At 44.4% G+C, this 20,754-nt stretch overlaps 1 protein-coding gene across 1 annotated transcript in view; it reads left to right on the top strand.

Annotated features, from left to right (window-relative positions):
* The window catches only part of LOC127002120 (thrombospondin type-1 domain-containing protein 7A-like), a 214,560-nt gene extending 197,597 nt beyond the window's left edge, over window positions 1-16,963 (top strand). Inside the window, exons 6-25 of the mRNA XM_050867706.1 lie at window positions 1,227-1,330; window positions 2,275-2,483; window positions 3,094-3,289; window positions 3,842-4,037; window positions 4,434-4,555; window positions 4,964-5,173; window positions 5,721-5,921; window positions 6,316-6,580; window positions 7,100-7,235; window positions 7,533-7,696; window positions 8,257-8,410; window positions 8,917-9,161; window positions 9,399-9,523; window positions 9,930-10,078; window positions 10,645-10,797; window positions 11,537-11,630; window positions 12,044-12,232; window positions 12,571-12,777; window positions 13,185-13,269; window positions 13,737-16,963. Of these exons, the coding sequence (XP_050723663.1) occupies window positions 1,227-1,330; window positions 2,275-2,483; window positions 3,094-3,289; window positions 3,842-4,037; window positions 4,434-4,555; window positions 4,964-5,173; window positions 5,721-5,921; window positions 6,316-6,580; window positions 7,100-7,235; window positions 7,533-7,696; window positions 8,257-8,410; window positions 8,917-9,161; window positions 9,399-9,523; window positions 9,930-10,078; window positions 10,645-10,797; window positions 11,537-11,630; window positions 12,044-12,232; window positions 12,571-12,777; window positions 13,185-13,269; window positions 13,737-13,812 (3,280 nt within the window). The 3' untranslated portion in view covers window positions 13,813-16,963. The remainder of the gene's footprint in view (window positions 1-1,226; window positions 1,331-2,274; window positions 2,484-3,093; window positions 3,290-3,841; window positions 4,038-4,433; window positions 4,556-4,963; window positions 5,174-5,720; window positions 5,922-6,315; window positions 6,581-7,099; window positions 7,236-7,532; window positions 7,697-8,256; window positions 8,411-8,916; window positions 9,162-9,398; window positions 9,524-9,929; window positions 10,079-10,644; window positions 10,798-11,536; window positions 11,631-12,043; window positions 12,233-12,570; window positions 12,778-13,184; window positions 13,270-13,736) is intronic.
* Window positions 16,964-20,754: the final 3,791 nt, after the last annotated feature.

The following is a 20,754-nucleotide window of genomic DNA, read 5'->3' as shown; positions in this document are numbered from 1 at the left end:
ATCCGTCCAGTAGACACACGTAATGGAAATTCGCCTCTTTATGGCCGCTGTTAAAGGGATCGAGTCTTATGTAAGGTCTTGAGTCTGTGGAGTGTTGGCGTTGGTGTTGGTGATTTGGGTTTTTTTGTTTTTTTCTTTTCTGGGTTCTTTTCTATTTGTTTAATTTACTAACTTATTTATCTAGTTATTTATCTGCTCTCTCTGGGTGTTACTTTATTACTTTTATTAATTCATTCAATCATTTATTCACTTATTTATTTATTTATTTTATTTTATTTTATTTTTAGTGTCTATCTCTTTGTCTGTCTGTGTGTGTTTGTTTCTAGAGTGTGGTGTCTGTTTTTCGTGGGGGGTTTTCCTATCTTTCTTTGTGTCTGTCTCTGTTTGTCTGATTATTTTGTTCTGTTTCTTTTCCTGTTCCTCTTTGTTTGTCTGTTAGTCTGTTTTTTTTCTGCCTATTTCTCTTTCTGTTATTACATGTATGTCTTTGTTTCTGTTTACATTTGTACAAGTCTGTTTATCTGTCTCCATGCCTCTGTTGTCGCCTAATTCTTTGTTTCTTAAGTATGTGTGTCTGTCTCTGTCTGTCTGTCTCCGGTTCTCTCTCTTACCTCAAAAGTACGAAGCCGAGGAGGTGACAATCCGTTGCATTCTTACCTGAAAACGAAAAGAAAAATACCTATTAAAACAACCATCTTTTTTGGGGGTGGACTAATGGAAAAAGGAAGATGATCACAGAGGGCACAGAGAGGAGGAAGGAGGTAAGACATAAGAGGAAAGAAGAAGGAAAGGAGGGAAAAAGTAACAGAAGGAAGGAGAGATGGGGGAGGATAGCAAGGAAAGAAGGGATGAACTAAGCAATATATAGTTTTTTTAGTGTGAATAAATCATCAATTCCCAAAGTTTGTATGACGAAACACCTTCACGTATTTTTTTAGGCAAAGTTTACATCAAGGAGCAGCTTCGAGAATTTTCTGATAAAGTTTCGTTTTAATCAATACCGCGATAATATTTTGCCTTATTTACACGTCAACGTTTTTTCACCAGCACTAAAAACATCAAATCACCGAAATATTAGTCAAGAAACATATGAATTATCTAACTAAAGCTTGCCGGACTATTTGTATTAGTATCATCATCGTAAGAGCAATTAAAAACGAGTGAAAGTGTATACCGTTTTATTTTTGTTTCGGTTGTTTTGCGTCAACTCTTCTCTCCTTCGTCAGGTGTGAGGTGGGCTGCGAGAGGGACTGCCAGGTGGGTCCGTGGTCCGCCTGGGGCATCTGTACCCCCACAGACTGCACCGCCTCGCCGCCGCCCGCCACCCCAGGTACGAACAAAGGTACAGAGGCATGACCCACGGGAACCACTCCACCATAAAGTATAATCCATTTGATCTAAGCTTTGCCCTTTATAAAAAATATCACAAAAGCATCACAGAAAGAATAAAATGGAGGTAGATATATAAAGCTCTGGTTCTATAGTTAATCAATGGTGTGTCTTGTGGCATGTGTGTTTTTGCTGTTAACTAGTATTTCTATCACTAAAAATACTCATCTTTAATACTTTCGTCTATAGAATATTCCATTAGTAAAATATTTCCGCTACTAAAATATTTGCACCACTATGAATATTTCCCTCACTAAATCCTTCCCATCACTAGAAAAAAAAATCACTACAAAATATCACTAAAATATTCTCATCACTTAAAAATATTCCCTTTAAAAATATTCCCATTCCTTAAATACATCCGCCGCTAAAATATTTCCATCAATAGGGGAATTCCCATCACTAGAATATTCCCATCACTAAAATATTCCCATCACTTAAAAATATGCCCATCTCTAAAAATATTCAACACTAAAATATTCCCATCACTTAAAACTATTCCCATCACTAAAATATTCCCATCACTTGAAAATATTCCCATCACTTAAAAATATTTCCATCACTAAAAATGTTCCCATCGCTTAGAAATATTCCCATCACTAAAAATATTCCCATCGATTAGATATATTCTGATCAATAATATTCCCATCAAAAATATTCCCATCGATTAGATATATTCTGATCAAAAATATTCCCATCAAAAATATTCCCATCACTAAAAATATTCCCATCGATTAGATATATTCTGATCAAAAATATTCCCATCAAAAATATTCCCATCGCTTAAAAATATTCCCATCAAAAATATTAGGTTAAAAATATTCCCATCAAAAATATTCTCATTCCTTAAATATTCCCATCACTAAAACAAATCCTCGGTCCCAGGGTTCAGGCGGCGGCGTCGTCAGGTGGTGGTGACGCCGAGTGTGGGCGGCGCCGAGTGTCCGCCGCTGGAGGAGCAAAGCGAGTGTCACGAGGCTCAGTGCCACCAGTGGGTCATGGCGCCCTGGTCCGAGTGCCTCCTGACCAACGCCCAGCACTCCTGCGGCCTCGGGGTCAGGCTACGCAACGCCTCCTGCCTGGATAGCGCCGGCGTGAGTGTGGGCTTCATTAACAGTACTATTTAAAAGACTGGTGGACTTTGTTTCTTTTAGTTTGCTTGATTTAGGTGAATATTTCCTTTATAATCTTTAAATAGGTTTCACTTACACTTACTTAAGATTTTTGTTTTTAATACGCCTTGAAAAAATGTCCAGTTTCTTGTTACTCTTCCTCTTGCTTAGTTGTTTATTAGTTCGTCTTAATATACTCGGAGAAGTGTCTAATATCAGTTTTCATTTGTTGTCTCACTGAAAGTTTGTTTTATGTGCAAACTTTCTTCATTGTCTTTTAATAACTTGCTATTCAATTACACTTACAATATTATGCAAACTGACATTCGTGTAGCTCTAGTAAGTGATCTTTTCAATTTAAACAACACGGGGATACAGTTTACTATTGTTTATCACATTCAAACCTAAAAAAAAAAATGCTAATAACCCTTTGAAATAGAAAAACAAGCCGTGTAGAAGGAGAATATAACATGTATTTTTTCTCATACAAACACTGACAAGCTTGAAGTGCTATTCCTCACCGCAAACCCCCAAAGAGACAAAACTAAGCACTAAGGTAACGATCCCGACTCACCCTTCCTCACCCCCCCAGGCCCCAGCGCCCCAGGAGGAGTGTGAGGCGGAGCTGGGCGGGGCGCCGAAGAACCAGGATTGTTACGTCCCCTGCTCCTACGACTGCGTGACTGGCTCCTGGTCGCCGTGGTCCCCGTGTTCGAGACCCTGCGCCAGTCAGCTGCACGTTGGCTACACTCAGAGGAACACCAGCATCGTGGCGCCACCTGGACCTGGTACTGAGGCTTACTGCTAATCGCTTCACTTCGCTTTCGTTCTTTCTTGCAGTACTTCTATTCTTCCTTTCTTATTTGTTTTTTTTATGGACTACACACAAGAATATCATCGTCATATAGTTCCCTTTTCCTGGTATTTGCAGTCATCCTTCTGTGTTTTTCAAAATCATCTACGTTCCATCTATTTTGTTCACGTATAATGTCTGTAATGAGTTTGTAATTTTCAGGGTCAGGTATTGTCTGTATTTCAAGTATGCTAAAACTCTGATCCTTTAGTATGATTAGGAAAGATGTTACATTATCTCGAAAAATACGCATGCTCATTTAAAATTCAAATTGCTATTTAACGTAAGAAAGGAAGATAAGAAGATACCAATGAACAAAACATTTTCCCTAAAAAAAACATCTAAAGGTCTTTGTCTTACTACATTCTTCCTCAATGAAAAAACAACAAAAGGAAATAAAAAAGACCCGTAAAATATTCAAGAATTTACCTACATCGACTCTCTTACACCAGACTGACAATAACACTAACCCTCTCATCACTTTCAGGAGGCAAGGGCTGTCCTCCACCCGACGAGCTGACACAGGTGGAGACGTGCCGCGTGGAGCCGTGCGGTGGCGCCGCCTGGGTGCCGGGCCCCTGGGGCAGCTGCAGCCTCCCCTCCCGCGCCGCCTGTGGACCCGGCAGGCAGATGCGACAACTGTACTGCCGCGACCACCTCAACAACACCCTCCCCTCATACAGGTACGTAGCACACCTTCATAATAAAGGTAGACGCAACACATACCAACAACAACATGTCCTATAAGTACATAAACACCTCGGTAATAACGGGAAGAATACTAATTACGACATTGGAAACTAATATTGAAAAAAATAGTCAATCTAAATCGGTGTCAAGAACTTTATGAGCTGTAAGATATTATGTGCCTTTTAAGAGAGGTGTTTGGGGGTCTTTTTGAGCTTAAAATCTCATCTTATAGCCCGCTGGTAGCATTTTCTCAGAAGCATAAATCATTATCAAAACACTTTTTTTCATTTCTACTCGTTTTTCATCAACGATTCGACACGTTTTATTAAGTCTTCGTATATACTTTTTCTTCTCTCTGTCGCCCCTAACGTCTCTCCTGCCGTCGTCAGGTGCAGCGGCATGAATCGCCCTGACGTGGAGCGGCCCTGCGAGGTGTCCTGCGGCACCGCCTGCACCGTCACCTCCTGGAGCGAGTGGTCCCCTTGCCTGGCCCCCGACCCCTGCCCCATGGGTGAGAGCATGACCGCTGCCTTACCCTGCCACGCCTCCCTACATGGCATTCGAGTTCATAACCAGGCAAAGATAGGGTTGAGACTTTCTCCTTATTCTTAAACGTTCCATATTCACAATTTTTTTCTCTCATCTCTTTTGCCACTAACTTTATCTTCTTCTTTCCCTTCAGTCTGTCTTCAATCGGTCTCTCTCTCTCTCTCTCTCTCTCTCTCTCTCTCTCTCTCTCTCTCTCTCTCTCTCTCTCTCTCTCTCTCTCTCTCTCTCTCTCTCTCTCTCTCTCTCTCTCTCTCTCTCTCTCTCTCTCTCTCTCTCTCTCTCTCTCTCTCTCTCTCTCTCTCTCTCTCTCTCTCTCTCTCTCTCTCTCTCTCTCTCTCTCTCTCTCTCTCTAATACGCCTCCTTCCACAGACGGGGTGTTGGTGGCCTCGGCTCAACGGCGGTGGCGGCGGGTGCTGGTGGAGGACAGCGAAGGGGGTGACCCATGCCCCGGCCTGCACGAGGAGCGAGGGTGCGCCCACGCCCCCGTCACCTGCATCACCCACCGCTGGCGCACCGGCCCGTGGTCCCGCTGCGCCCTGGCGGATGATGTGGAGTGTGGCAATGGCTTCAGAGTTCGACGTAGGTGTTGTGTTTATTTGTCCTAATTCCCTTCTTTTTCTCTCTTGTTTGTTGTGTATGTTCTGTTTATTCAGTTGCTGATTTCATCACTTCTTCTTACTCTCCCTTTTCTCTCTTGTTGGAAGTTTGCGATCTGATTATTCAGTGTACGATTCCATTTCCTCTTCCTTCTTTTTCTTCCTTTTTCGAGGTATGTGTTGTTTATATCCTCTTTCATTTCTTTTGCTTCTCCCTCTTATTTTATTTCTCACTTGACATTTAGCTTAATCTCTGCATATATTCTTTATCCCGGCAACACTCCCACTCTTGTATTGCCCTTTTAATATCTTGTAACGTTAAATACATAAACACAAATCAAGAACAACAACAAAGGCAACATCAACACACTAACAGACCAACCAAAACACCTGACAATACTAACATTAAACACAAACACAAACAAAACAAAACACCTTCAACACACCAGGTAGTAAAATCAAAACACCACCAGGAAAACAACAAATAAAACACCTGCCCGCACCAATCAACAGGTAACACTTTCCAACAGGTGTGGATTGCGTGGACGCGGAGGAGCGAGTGGTGGAGCCGACCCAGTGCCTCCTCGGGAAGACCATGGTGCCGGAGAGCAGCGTGGAGTGCCAGGTGGAGTGTGCGCGGCCCTGTGTGCTGTCCACCTGGTCTGCCTGGACGCCCTGCCCCGCCATGCCCCCCTGCGGCACCGCGTCGGCCAGGAAGCGACAACTCCTCGGTGGGTGGATTATTTTTAAAGTAAAGGAGGAACCTCAAATAGAAAAAAAAAGAAAAAAAAGAGCTCGCCAAACAGAAATGACTATGATGCCATTTTTGTTGTCTTTTATATATTTTCTTAATTTGTTCATTACATTTTATCAGTGTATTAACGTCATAGAGAAAACATATAGTGCCATTACATAAAACAAAGGTTGTCCCAGGTTATGTAAGCCAATTACCAAACAGCTGAACGACAGGTATACATAGAAGTACATTTTAAAAAGTTAAGGAATCTCAGTCTATCCCATAATTATGCTGTCAATCAAAACCGTATATCATCTATTAACACAACAAATTACAACATCCAATTAACTTTCCACATTCAGCACCCTCATTTGCATTCTCTCCGGCAGATGGAACTGACAAAAATCCGCAGTGCCGCAACGTGTCACTCCAGGAGGCGAGGGAGTGCCAGTGCCATGACTATTACTCCTCCCCCGCCGGGCCGTGGTCCACCTGCATCGTGGGGGAGGTGACGCGGGAGGAGGAGGTGGCGGCGGCGAAGGCGGCGGCGGCGGGGGTGCCGGGGCCTAACGACGGGGCGGGGCTGTGCGGCGTGGGGAAGCGGTACCAGGCGCTGCTGTGTAGGCGGGACGACGGCGTGTTGGCGCATCCCAGGTGAGTGTATGAGCAGGTGATCGAGAGGCGAGGTGAGGAGAGATGGTTAGGAGGGTAGAAGGAAGTGGGTGGGTTGGCAGGATAATGAAGGTAAGTAGGTAAAGAGGGTAAGGTGAGGTGAGAAGTTAGAGGGCAGAAGGAAGTAGCTGGGTAGACAAGTTGCTGGAGCGAGTTACAGAGGGAGGGTGGAGGAAAGGAGGGAGGAAGGGAGGGAGGGAGACGTAGTTAAGGGGAGGAAAGAGAAAGGAAGAGGAGAGGTTAGTGGAAGGGGGTAGAGGTTAACATGTCCTAAGATCCGAGATAGATTCTAAGCATCCCAGTCTTCCCTTGTCCAAATTTCTTCCATGTGACAACCTCTGTGAAGATGAATTGACCATGATCTTCATAAGCTTCTCTTTGTGTTTGAGAATATTTTGAGAGATATTAATGATTGCTTTGCTCTTGGAATGCACTTGGAATGACTACTTTACTATAAGAAAGTAAAAATGAAACAATAAAACGCTTTCCCGCCCGCCGCAGCTCCTGTAACCACGCCGGCCTGAAGGAGGAGCCGTGCATGGTGGAGTGCCCCTCGGACTGCCGCATGGGGCCGTGGGGCGCGTGGAATGTATGCAACGCCTCCTGCGGCGCCGGGATGCAGCACAGGAACAGACAGGTGAGACAGACAGGTGTGCGGGAATGTACGACAGGAGTTTTTTTCCTTTTTTTTTCTGTACATCGCTCTCGTTCTGTTCTTTTGTTTGTCTGTCTGAACTGTCGATGTCTTCTGTGTCACACCTCAGAAAGCTCGCCATGTGAACAATTATTTATCTTTAGAATTTGATTTAATTTTAGCGTAGCACCATGTCTTCAGATTCTTATATGCAGGATAACATGCAGTCTTCCTTTCTAATAGAGAGGAATTAGTCTTCAGTTTCCTTCGAACACAAGTGAATACTCGTCTTCGTTTCAGGTGCTGGAGCCGAGCCTGTGGGGAGGTCGTCCGTGCCCCGAGGTGACCCAGTGGCGGGCGTGCTGGGGCTCGTGCAGCTCGGCCTGGGTCCCCGGGGGCTGGTCCGAGTGTGTGGTGGACGGCGAGAAGGACTGCGGCGCCGGCACACAGACCCGCAGCGTCAGGTAACAAGCCTGGCCCTGTTCGTGGGGCTGACACGTTATTCACCTGTGCGAGCTTTTGTGTGTGTTGTATTTGCCTTGCAGTGCGATGCCTGCATAATTCATGTATTGACAACTTAGCGTCAGCGTTTAGCTTTTTACTGTTAAGGGAGGTTGCTCTAATATCTGGATTGTGTATTCATTCCTCTTTACATTACATAATAGATTTCAGTCCTATGGGCATTTGGACAACGAAGAAAATATAGTGGATGCTTTACTTGAATATCTATCGGTCTAGCATGATTCCTTCCCGTTTAAAAGATTCAGTTTTTTTCTTATAGTCTTGTACTTATAAACAGGCATCGGGAGCACAACGTCACAACTGTTACAATAAGATAAAAAAATATTGATATATGCTAACTGATCTTGCCTTATTGATTCCTGTCTGGTCTAATCGTATCTTGTCTCTTCTCTTCTTTTTCTCTTTTCTTGTATTTTCTTACTTAACTTGTTTTGTTCTTTTTGTATCTTATTATCGATGATGTCTTCCCCCACACAAGGTAACTGATCCTTCCCTCCCGCAGGTGCATGAGGCAGACGCTGACGGGGCTGCAGCAGGAGGTGTCGGCCTTGGAGTGTGACACCGCCCTTCGCCCGCCCACCCGCCAGGCCTGCCGCGTCTCCTGCCCCGGCCAGTGCGTCGTGTCCGCGTGGTCCTCGTGGTCAGCCTGCCCCACGGTAAGGCGACAAATGATGCCTTTACGTTGCTCTTATCAAAGTCACGTACGAAAAAACGTCAGACTTCTTAATTTCCAATAACACCAAGGCGTCTTTGTAGGCTATATTATGAGGAACATTACTGCGTGGGGTGTAGTATATGGGCAAGAGTCCAGTTTAGATTAAATATGGGAAAATTTAATCTCTAATTTACGCAAGGGAAAAGGGATTGTGTAGCTTATTATACAGGAGCAAGAGGGCTGTCAGAACAAAGGGACAGACGTTTGCAGGTTCAGGGAAAGGAATTATCTTGCCTATTTAGACCAGGAGGACTGTCCAGATTAAAAAGAAAGGTGCATGTCTAATCAATTCATGGTTATACGAGGGGAGTGAGTAGCATATTTAAGAGGACTTTCTAGAATCTAGCCAATTTGCCCAGATTGTATGTCGCCTTTGTTATCCATTGATAACACCTGCTGGTCACGTGTGTTTGTTTATCCTCTGCCTCATGCATGTACCCTCCGCAGGGCTGCTCCCAACATGTGAGGACGCGGCATCGCCAGGTGGTGCGGCGTCCAATGGGCAGCGGAGGGCCGTGCCCGCCGCTGAAGGAGGAGGAGCCGTGTGTGCAGGGCGTCTCGTGCTGGGAGTACGGCTGGCACGTGGGGAACTGGACCTCATGCGTGCCTCTCGGGCACTCCTCCTGCGGCGAGGGCGTCAGGAACAGGCCCGTCACGTGCCTCAGGTCGGACGGCGTGGCGGTGGCGGACTGGTGAGTCGAGGACACTATCTTGGAGGCTTCTTATGTGTTCTTTGTGTGGCAGGGTGACGGTTTAGTGTAGAACTTAAGCCCATTTTACTGCCCAGGCGAACGGCGTGACTTTGACGGAAAACTTGCATGATTCCAATCTATATATATAACACATTTATCTATACTGTGCTGTACTAAGAGCGTTAACATACACACTTAACACATCTAGACCTATACTGAGCCTAGTGACCCATGCAGGAAGTGCCCGCGCGACACCAGACCCTCCCCGGCGGAGACTTGGTGCTACGTGGACTGCCCCATTGACTGCGAGGTGACGGCCTGGACGCTGTGGGACGACTCCAAGTGTTCCTGCGGCGAGAACCGTGAGTTTGTGTGTGTTTGTGTGTGTGTGTGTGTGTGTGTGTGTGTATGTGTTCATGGGACTATTTTGTGATCCTTCGTAATCCACTACAAACAACTATATCCTAAAAACTAACGCTTCTTCTCTTCTTTCTCCCTTCTCTTCTTTGTCTTTCTTTGCTTCATTCTCCTCTTCCTTTTCTTTTCTTTTCCTTCTTCCTCTTCTTGTACTTGTTTTTCGTGTTCATTCTCTTGTTCTTGTTTTGTTCTTCATCTTGTTCTTCTTCGTCTTATTTTTCTCTATCTCTCCTCCTCCCATTTTTCTTCGTTTTCTCGTTGTTTTCCTTTTCTTTAACTATACTTTCTCCTCCTCCTCCTCCTCCTCCTCCTCCTTCAAATCCTAATCCACCTCCTCCTCTTCCTCAACAGCCGGGGAGATGACCCGCCGAAGGTTCCTGTCCGTCAATCCCAGTGAGTCGGGGCGGCCGTGTCCCAAGCTTCTGCAGGAGACGCGCCCCTGCCCCGCCACTCCCTGCTACACCTGGGAGCGCGGGCCGTGGTCTCAGTGCCACCTGCAGGTATACTAATTGGCCCTGTGTGTGTGTGTGTGTGTGTGTGTGTGTGTGTGTGTGTGTGTGTGTGTGTGTGTGTGTGTGTGTGTGTTTTGTTGTTCTTTGTTTGTGTCTACTTCTTTGTCTGTTTTCTAGGTTTCTGTCTTGCACTTCTATTTTCCTCTCTGTCTACTTGTTTGTGTCTGTCTGTCTGTATCCCTTTCTTCCCGTCTGTTTGTTTTTCTCTTTCTGACTTTCTTTGCCTGTCTGTCTTATCTGTCGATCTGTTTTTCTGTCTTTATCTGCTTGCTTATTTGTCTTTGTCTCTCTGTCTGCCTGTCTGCCTGCTTGTCTCTGTCTCTGTCTGTCTTCATTTATATCACTTTGTTTTCTGTCACTTTGCTTATATCTGAATGTCTATAGCTCGCTCTCTCCCTGTTTTTTGGTTTTCTTTTTCGTCTCCATGCCTGTAATTTTATTGTCTATTGTCTTTCTGTTTCTCTGCCTGCTTATCTCTGTGTATCTGTCTTTTTAAGTGTCTGTCTATCTTCGAATGTCTCTTTGTGTCTATACTAAATCGAGGTGTCTTACAGGGCGGCAGCTGCGGCCACGGGTACGTCGAGAGGAAGGTGTCGTGCGTGGGTCCCGGGGGCCAGGCGGTGGACCCCAACCTGTGCCTGGCCCTGGTGCACGTGGGGGGACACACCTGGCCCTACCTGGCGCGCGCCCTCGACCTCAACACAAGGGTGAGCCAATAGACGTTTTAAACAATGTTATGAACGGACCACAAGTTTTGAGTCTATAGGGTGCGAAAGTTCGATAACTGTTACTTCATATACTACGGTTGGTTTAGTAATTTTCCTTGTATGTTAGAGAAAATGACGGAACTGGATGAACTGTACAGAATGAATTGTATTGTATTTATAAGGGGAAAATCCGACAACAGTAACTTCAGATTTTTCGATTACTAACTTTTTTTCACTGCAAATTAAACCAGAATGTTTGTTTAACCCGGTAGCAGGGGGAATCATGTTTCTTAATGGTCCCTCCAAGCGAGAAAAATGAGAAAAAAATCACCCCTCACACAAAACATTTAATAATATATATCAAAGCATTTGTGATCAGATTATGTATCATCTATTTTTGGGGGTTTATATCATGGCACAAATTTGGCCCGTCGCTGCTACCGGGTTAAATAGTTTCCAGAGTGCGTGGCCTCATTTAGTTACGCTGTATCATATCGTTATTTCGTTGACTTTGTACAGTTCCTCCATATTGCTGATTTGTTGATTTTTGTCCGTTATGTCCTCCGTATCACTCCTTTTGTTCCCCTTTGCAGTTCATTTCTATCCTTTACCGGAACTTCTTAAGCCTTTTTTTTTTTTACAACAAAGGAGACAGCTCAAGGGCCAAAAAAAAAGGAAACAATAATATAAAAAAAAGCCCGCTACACGCCTGACTAAATGTACATGCCACCCCTTCCAGGACGGGTGTTACGTGCCCTGTGAGGGTGATTGCGAGCTGACGGAGTGGGCGCCGTGGTCACACTGCCACCGGGACTGCTCCAGAGGTCACCAGGGTAAGTCGACGATCTATTTAGTAATAATGACTTTAAATATCATTTAAAAATAATTACTGTCTGGTAAGAGTTATTGGAATATCCCCAGATCTCTTTTATTAAATTAGATAACCGCTAAATAGTACACGATATAAAGTAGAAGGTAACATTTCAAGGGTGCTAATTCAGTGTAATTCGATTTTTCTTTTGTGGTCTTCGTATATAGTTGACAGCACCTTCTACCTCACTATAGGAAACAAGATAAAAGTGATTTATAATGTGAATGAGCTGTGACAGAATTGGAAATATAAAATCTGCGTTGGTGTTAATTCACTGAGGACCTAAACATCTCTTTCTTCAGCCTTTCGTAATTATAAGATCTCTAATATCTATCTTCCTAACTCTAAAACCTGTACTATCAACCCCTCCCCCAGGCGGCACCCAGGCCCGCTCCCGCGCCGTGCTCACCGAGGGCGCGGCGGGCGTGGACGGGGCGCGCGGGTCCTGCCCCGGCCCGCTGTGGGAGACGCGGCCGTGCTTGGCGGGGCCGTGCCTCAACTTCACGTGGCAGATCATCAACGGGACGGTCCAGTGCGTGCGCAGCGACGGCCTGGTGGTCACAGGTGGGTACAGGAATAGGTCGTCCTTGAATACCACCGCTGTGTTTATTTTCTATTTCTTAGGGTTTTTTTCAGCATAGGAGAAGAGGTAATCCTTGAATCACGTTGGGAGACGACCTGAGCGTATGCCCTCACCTTTGCCTATACAAAACTTATCCTAGCCTATTCGAACCTAACCTGACATGACCTCACCTGACCCTAACTTAACCTGACCTCACCTGACCCAGCCTGACCTAACCTAACCTATACTAACTTGACCTAACATAATCTAACCTATCCTAACCTGACGTGACCTAACCTAACCTAACCTAACTTAACCTGAACACTCCTTCCCCACACAGGCGGGTGCGCTGGGGAGTCGCGCCCCTGCCTGCCGGAGTGCACGGTGCGGGGGTCGCTGTGCTCCGCCGTGGGGGCCTGTGTCTGCCGCCCGGGGCTGCGGCCGCTGTACTCGGAGAAGCAGCGATTCCACCTCTCCAGCTGCATCCCCGTCCGCAACGTGACCTTCCCCCTGCCCCAGCCCTTCTCCGGGGTCAAGTACCTCCCAGGTGAGCTATAAAACTAAGGCCTCGTAACTCTGACAGGACAAGAGAGCAAAGGATTGAGCAGTCAAGCTTATAGTATTCTTTTCACTCTTTCTACTTATGTTTCACTGTTTCTACCTTCGTTTCGCTGTTTCTCCTCTAGTTTGTTTCTCATCACCCTTTTTTAGCTTCGATTTTCTTCTTACATCCTGCAAATTTTCAAACACACATTTTTTTTACATAATTTTCAGGAATAGGCTTAAAATCCACAAGTACAAGAAGCTTAGTAACCTGAAGTACAATCTTTAACATATTTGAGTATTTGGGTTCAGATTGTTTTCCCATCGCTGCACATTCTATTCATCACCTCTACCGCTAGTCTTTCCCACCGTCCAGTCTGTCCACTAACCCGCCTCCGTGTTTCCTTCCAGAGGACATCAACGTGTGGATGTTCGCCATGGTGGGTGTCGGCAGCGCCTTCGTCGTGTTTGTGGTCATATCAATGTATCTTCTGTGGTGAGTGTAGTTCATGAAGTCCAATCGCTTGAAGTAATTAATCAAGCCCATTGCTTCACCAAAGTAGTGAGAAGTGGCTCCATGTTACCAATTCCATCCTCACCTTTTCTTTCGCCTTAACCATTTAAAGTTTTTTTTCCCAATGCGAAACACAAATAACTGAAGCTGAACGGTTCATTCCATATCCCAAACGAAGCCAAAATCTCAAGTCAACATCATACCCTTACTGTGTCTCCACTTTCCCACCACAAGCAACATCTGGAAGGGTTTACATTCTGTTCTTCACAAAGCCAACGCCACAAGTTTAACGATTTTCTCCCCATTCCTCGAACAACCAACCTCCTATATTTGATTCCATAATCCTTTTCTTACACAAAACTGACATCCTCTGTTCAATCTTTCCTTTCCTCTTTCATTCCGTCCCGAATCAAAGCTCTTTAGTAAACGTTTTCCTCCCTTCCCCGCAGCCAAAGTCCTCGAGAACAGACGACGACGCCACTGACACTCAGACGCCAGAAGAACCTGCGCCACCGGGCCGTGTGAGGGAGGGGCGCTGAGGCGAGGCGGAGCTGAGGCAGCCACGCCAGAGTCCACCGCAGGAACTCTTTGTGGGCCTCACACAGCCACCCACCGAGGCCTGCACGTCCAGAGGCAGTTGTGAGGGTCGAGGCTGGCTGACTGACTGACTAGTTGGCTGGCTGACTGACTGACTAGTTGGCTGGCTGGCTGCCTTGACTGCTAGCTGATTGAATGACTGGCTGGCTGACTGACTGTCTAGTTGGTTGACCGACTGGCTGATTGGCTAGATGGCTGGCTGTCTGGCCTGTTGGCTGACTGACTGTCTGGCTGGCTATCTTGTTGACTAGTTAGCTGGCTAACTGGCTGGATGGATGCCTTGTTGGCTGGGTAACTGGCTGACTGTCTGGCTGGCTGACTTGTTGGTTGGGTAACTGGTAGACTGTCTGGATGGCTGGCTTGTTGGCTGGCTGGCTGACTTGACGGCTAGTAGGTTTGCTGACTAGCTAGCTGGCTGGCTGTTTAGTTGGTTGACTGACTGGTTGGCTGACTGACTGGCTGGGTAGCTGACTGGCTGGCTGGCTGGCTGGCTGGCTCAAGCAGTGGCCCTGAGTCCTCTACGTTTGCCAAATGTATAAAAGACATTCTGCGTAGGCTATGTACAAGTTCCTCCTCTCATACCCTTGGGCCGTGTGGTGTTGCTTCTTGATCACGCTGGTTCCTGGCGCTTCCCGCGAAGGAGTGGCTCGGCTGGGCGTGTGTGAGGCGTTCCAGGGTCGTCCGTCGAGTAGCGAGGCAAATACGATCATTATCCGTCTTAACATGTAACTGATTCTCATCCAACACGTTCATCCCTTCGTTTCCTCAGTGTTCATAAGTGCAGTGTCTGGTCGTCGTGGAAGGGAAGGACTATGGGAACTAAGAGAACTAAGGGAAGAGAAGGACTAAGGGAAAGGAACGAATAGACTTTAGACTGTAGTGGTCAGTAGAGTGAACCAACGAAGGCATAACGTACTCTATATAAAAAAAGAGTGACAGTTTTTAGTCTATGTAGAAAAATAAATTATGAAAAACTGTTGAGAGTCAGAGTGGTATCCTGAGTGACTAAAATAAAACCAAAGATTGTGCTTAAAGAAAACAAAGTGTGACAAGCAGTTTTTAGCCTCTTTAAAGAAGGGAATGCACTAAAAATATTTAAAAAAAGAACTCGAAAATAACCGATACTTGGCAGGAGCTGGATGTAAAGAAGGACTAACTACAAATCATTTTAAGCCTCTAGAAATACCATGGAAAATAATGAAAACGTAGACACTCTTCAAGGATGCTGGGATTGGTCCATAAGTGACGTGCCGATGTTAGCGAGGCCAAGATGATGACGAAGACGAGGACGAAGGCGAGGACGAGGATGAGGACGACGACGTATCACGATGTATCAGTCATAATTGTGGACAGAAATACGTGTTCGTGTATATATATTTGTGTCCGTTTGTTTTTGTACTTAACGGTAGCATCAAGAGTCTAGGTGTGTGGATAAGATAATGTTATACAGACAACGGACAGCGAAGCCTCCCTAAGAATACGTCCTTACATAGAAGCGTCTTTGCGCCCTACAAGACAAAGGGGCGTGGGGATCTTTATAGGAACCCGCCGAAGGATCCTCTGCTTCATGTGGTTCTGTCACAGCAGCGGAGCATCGACAAGGCAAATACAGCTTCACGTCATCGTTCAACACAAGATTGCAGAGGATTAGAAGCTCCAAGCACAGTGTAAAAGACGTCTTGTAAACCTATTACTGAAGGGAGTATTCAAGATCGTGTAAAACCACTTATGACATACCTTTCCAACGCTATAGTGGATGAAAGGGGTAGGATGATGATGATGATGATGACGAGGAGGAGAAGGGTAAGGAGACAGAGAAGGAGAAGGAAGGTGAAGAAAAGGGGAACATCGCTATGAATCTTAAGTGTCTAATCAGTTGGATATGGAAGTAGAGTTTTATGGGTAAGGTGAAGTCTCCCATTCAAATCCTTGCCACTAAAGTTTTCCTTGGTGAGACCGCAAACAGAAAACAAGACTAAGAACGAGGGAAAAAAAGTGCTTCCCTCGTGAACTTTAAAAACAGAAAAGCAGAACATAACATCTATAGAGCGCCTGACAACAAGCAATGAAAAACTAATAAAAAATAACCCCCGACCATCAAATATTTTCGGAGGAGTTTTTGTCTCGCAAGTAAATTAGATTGCAAAGTTTGCTATGCCACTGTGTTGAAAGAGCAAACCTTTGGACAAGAGGACATAACCTGATTGCTGCGCGCGTCCTACCGGGGCGTGGCGGGGCGGGGCGGCGCTACCCTGCTGGCCGGCGAAACACGAGGTATATATTGACTACAGCTAAACACGTTGACTGTAAAGCGATATTATGTAGAATGGACAGCTCTGTTTCTCCCTCTCCCTCTCTCTCTGTCTCCCTCTTAACATATATCCATCAATCTATTCATCTTTCTATTTTTTTACCTACTTACTTTCTTTCCAGCGTTCTTTACTTTCCTCTTTCATTCTTACTTTCCTCCTTTCATACTTAGTTTCTGTCTTTCTTACTCTCCATCTTTCTTTCTTTTTCTTCCTTTCTTTCTGACGTTCTATACTTTCCTTCTTCATTCTTACTTTCCTCCTTTCACACTTTGTTTCTCTCTTTCATACTTTCCTTCTTTCTTTTTTTCTTTCACTCTCTTCACCGTTATTTCTGTCTATCTGTCCATCTTTCTCTCCATCTCTTATTCTCTCAAGACAAAACATTTCAATACAGACTAACTTTTTATTCTTTCTTTACTAATTTTATCACCTTATTTTTCCAATACAATATTCCATCTAACAATGACTGTCTGTCTATCTGTCTATACCTCACTGTATGCCTCTTTCTATCCATCTATCTAACAGAGCTTTCCCTTACAATATATAACCTCTGTCTGCATCTCCCTCTACCTATCAACCAATCCATCAAACTGTCTGTCTATCTATGTCTGTCTTAATCTGTCAATCTATCTGTCCATCTCTCTGTCTGTCTGTCCATTATGTGTGTGCTGGCCGTTCTGTACATAGTGTTTCTGCCCCACCCTACACACGGGGCAGAGGAGACGAAGTGACCTCAGTGTTACATATAATAAATGTTTTAAACTCTAGGGTTGGTTATTCGTACCCTCTTGTTATTCAGGTGGGAGAGTGTGTGGGAGTTGGAGTCGATCGTATATATTCATCTCTTCCTTTCCTTTCTGGTTCCCTTTTTTTGAACTTTTTTTTTTCGATCTCTCCTTTATCACCTTTGCTAACTTTTTTCTACTCCTCCCTTTTTTGGCTATTTCTCCATTCTCCTTTTCTTCATATTCTCTTTAAATTTTACCTTCAACATTTCGTCGCTCTCTTTTCCCTTCTATCATCTTTTGTTCTGATTTTTCTTCTAATGTTCCTCCTAACCTTTCCTCTTTCAATTATTTCCCTAGCGTCTCCTTATTCTTCTTAATCATATTGTCATCGTCCTCCTCCTCCTCCTCCTCCTCCTCCTCCTCCTATTCCTCCTCCTCCTTTTCCTCCTCCTCCTCCTTTTCAATGACGGAAAGGAATTAGGTGAATCATATCTGAGCTGAATCACTTTTATCTCACAGTTTTGTTTCCTTATCTACTTAAAAACAAAACATTACCATACAAAATGATGACATATATAATAATTTCTCTCCATACAATCCCCACGCCAGAGACACGCCAGTCCTCATCGACAGACCGACTTGGTCGGCTAGATTTCGATTGCCGATAAAATCGGTCTGTCGGCACCCTGCTACGGGTCGCCTTTGGCTAAGGCCCGTGCTCCCCCGTGCAGGGGGGAGCGATCTTTTCCCTCTTAACGGGCCGTCTTCGGACAAGGTCCCGTTCCCCTAGTGATACGAGGGGTAAATCTTTAACAACAACAATACAAACCCCAAAACGGATAACCAACTTAATATAGTGAAAGGATGAAAATACTAAGGGAATATACACTGATTAGCAGCCTCACTGCAACATTCTGACAGCAGCAATTCTACACAACGGATATGAATAAATGGTTTTGCTTCCCCTTTCCCTACCCTCGCTATTTGCTTTCTTCCTGGAGCCTCCCTCTCACCCGACGATCAGAGAAAACGGAGTATAAAAAGGCAAACTAATTCTGTCTGTCTGTCTGCCTTTCTGCCTCTGTGCCTATCTCTTCAAAGTGGACGAGAGAGAAAACGGATTATGAAAAGGGGAAACGCAGGAATATCTAAATAAATGATCTTTCTCTCTCTCCTTTTCTCTTTTTCTTCTCTCTTTATATCTATCTATCTATCTTTATTTATATCTCTTTTTCTTTGTCTTTCTCTGTCTCCTTTTTTTTAATTCTCTCTCTCTCTCTCTCTCTCTCTCTCTCTCTCTCTCTCTCTCTCTCTCTCTCTCTCTCTCTCTCTCTCTCTCTCTCTCTCTCTCTCTCTCTCTCTCTCTCTCTCTCTCTCTCTCTCTCCCATTTCACATACGTCAAACATGATGCAACCGAACCAGAAAGATTAAGAAAAAGGTAATATAAAAGAGAGAGAGAATCAGTTACAGGGTCCAGACGGCAACAAGAAGAATCAGACACCAAAGAAGAGGCGAGGCGAAGGAGCGGAAGAAATGAGGAGTCTGCGAGGAGGAGAGAAAAAACGAAAAACACGCAGTTGAAACGAGGTTAGAGAGGTGGAAATTATACAGGAGATGAAGAACCCAGACAGACAGACATAGAAAAAGGTTAGACTTGTTCCTTTACATTATATTAATTCTCAATTCTGATTTATTCCTTTTATCTTTCTTATTTTTCTATCCGTCTTTTTTCTTTATCCTCCTAATTTACCCTTTCCTGTTGTTTTTATAGTCTTCTCTTTCACATTATTTCATCTTCTTTTACATATCCTCGTCTGTTTCTCCTTCACTCATCTCCTTCTCTTCCTTTTTTATCTTAATGTTCCCCTTCCCTGAGAATATAAATAAGACTGAGAAAGCAAAGAGTAAATAAACTTCGATGGTTAGGAACAGTAAAAAGGGAAGATAATAAACAACATAGAAAGAGGGAAAGACAGGAATATATGAGACAACATGATAAGAGAAACAGAGAAAGAGGAATAAAAAAATATACGTTTGTCTGGTTAAAGGAGTAGGAATGAAAAAGGCAATGAAACTAGAAACAAGAAAAAGAGAAAGAGGAGGAATAAAAGAAGGAAGGAAAGCAAGAACGTAGGGAGAGAGTAAGAAAAGAAGAACATGAAGAACAAAATGAAAAAGGAGAAAGACCAAAAAGAAAAGGTGAAGAGAAAGGAAGAAGAGGAGGAAGAAAAGAAGGAAAAAAAAGAAAATGTAAGAGGGGTAAGAAAAGAACACAAAGAACAAAATGAACAAGAAAAAAGAAAGACCAAAAAAGGAAGATAAATGAAAACAGAAGCTCAGTTAGAACATAAAAGGCAACAGACATGAAGAGTTGAGTAAGGTCGGAAAGAGAGAATTTCAAAGTGAGAGAAAGTAAATGGGAAGGCAAAACAAAACAAAAAAACGTCTAATGAAAAGTGAGTAGAGTCCTTCCATCACACACACACACACACACACACACACACACACACACACACACACACACACACACACACCTCTCCTCGCCTCACTCTCCCGCCAGCCACCGCGCTCGCTACACGCTCCCCGCCAACTCGACCTCTCAGAGCGACCACAAAACTCACGCCGCGAACATCCTCTCCCCTTGACGTCGAGAGCCTCACTAGCCCGCCGTAAGGATAAGTTGAGGTTTTAGCACTTGAGTAATGATGGAGAACTAATGTCAGTCTTACGCGAAGTTAAGAGTGATTAAAAAAAAGTCTCATGAACGTGGGAGAACTTGTAGTATTCGTGTATAAAGTTACAGTGGTAAAAATATCGTTTGTTTGTATATTAGCGATTCTATAAGCAGTGTGTCGGTATAAAATCAATGTATCTTGATGTAGTTCTTGGTTTTGCGCTGATAAACGTTTTTGGTCATAATGTATTCAACTGATTTCGTACTTTTTGCGGGTACGAGAAGCTTGTGAACGTTTCTATCCTTCATATATAAACGTTTGTTCTTGAATAACCTGGATCCTGAGGCCGAAAAGATACCCTAAGATTTCCCTAAAGCCTAGAATCGTCGAATTAAAGAAAACTGTCGACTCATTTTTCCCTCTTTTCCTTCCGTCTTTCTTTTTCTCATCTCCTTTCCTTTATATTCATTCGGTCATCTTCTTATCGTTTCCTTTCTCCCATCTTCTCTCACACATATTTCTTCTCCTGTCTTCTAATCTCTCCTCGTTTTACTTCTCGAGTCCTCTCCTCTTACCCGCATATCTCCCTTCCTCCCACTCTCTTCTCCTCCCCTCGTTTAACTTCTTATCTCCTCTTCACTCACCACCTATCTTCGTGTCACCTTCTCCGCTCTTCTCTTCATCTCCTCTCGTCTTCCCGCGCGCCGATTCCCTCCCTCCCTCGTTCCTATCTGGACCATCAACATCAATACCAACAACCACGCGCCTCGGTCCTTCCCCTTCGGCAGTGAGTCACGTTGAAGCACCAATACAAGTAAGACATCGGAGGGAGAAGAGGAGGAGGTGCAGGAGGAAAAGCTGAGATCGAGAAAGGAAAAGCGATACTCCTTCCTCCTCTCTTCTGTTTGACCTCCTCCTCCTACTGCAGAGACTTTTCAACGCCAGACAGAGAGGGTAGGTTGGTTTTATTTGTTACTTGGTGCGTTTCAGCGTGTGTAGAGAAACGTTCGACTTTTCTACACTCTTTTCCTTCCATTTTTTATTCTTTTTTTTCTCCTCTTTTCCTTCATATTCATTCGGTCATCTTCTTATCGTTTCCTTTCTTCCATCTTTTCACACACATATTTCTTCTCCTGTCTCTTTCCGATTTATTT

This window comes from Eriocheir sinensis, chromosome 22 (genome assembly GCF_024679095.1).
Source record: "Eriocheir sinensis breed Jianghai 21 chromosome 22, ASM2467909v1, whole genome shotgun sequence".
NCBI classification, from domain to species: domain Eukaryota; kingdom Metazoa; phylum Arthropoda; class Malacostraca; order Decapoda; family Varunidae; genus Eriocheir; species Eriocheir sinensis.
Note: the sequence above shows the minus strand (reverse complement) of the source record. Positions and strands in the feature narration are given on the sequence as shown.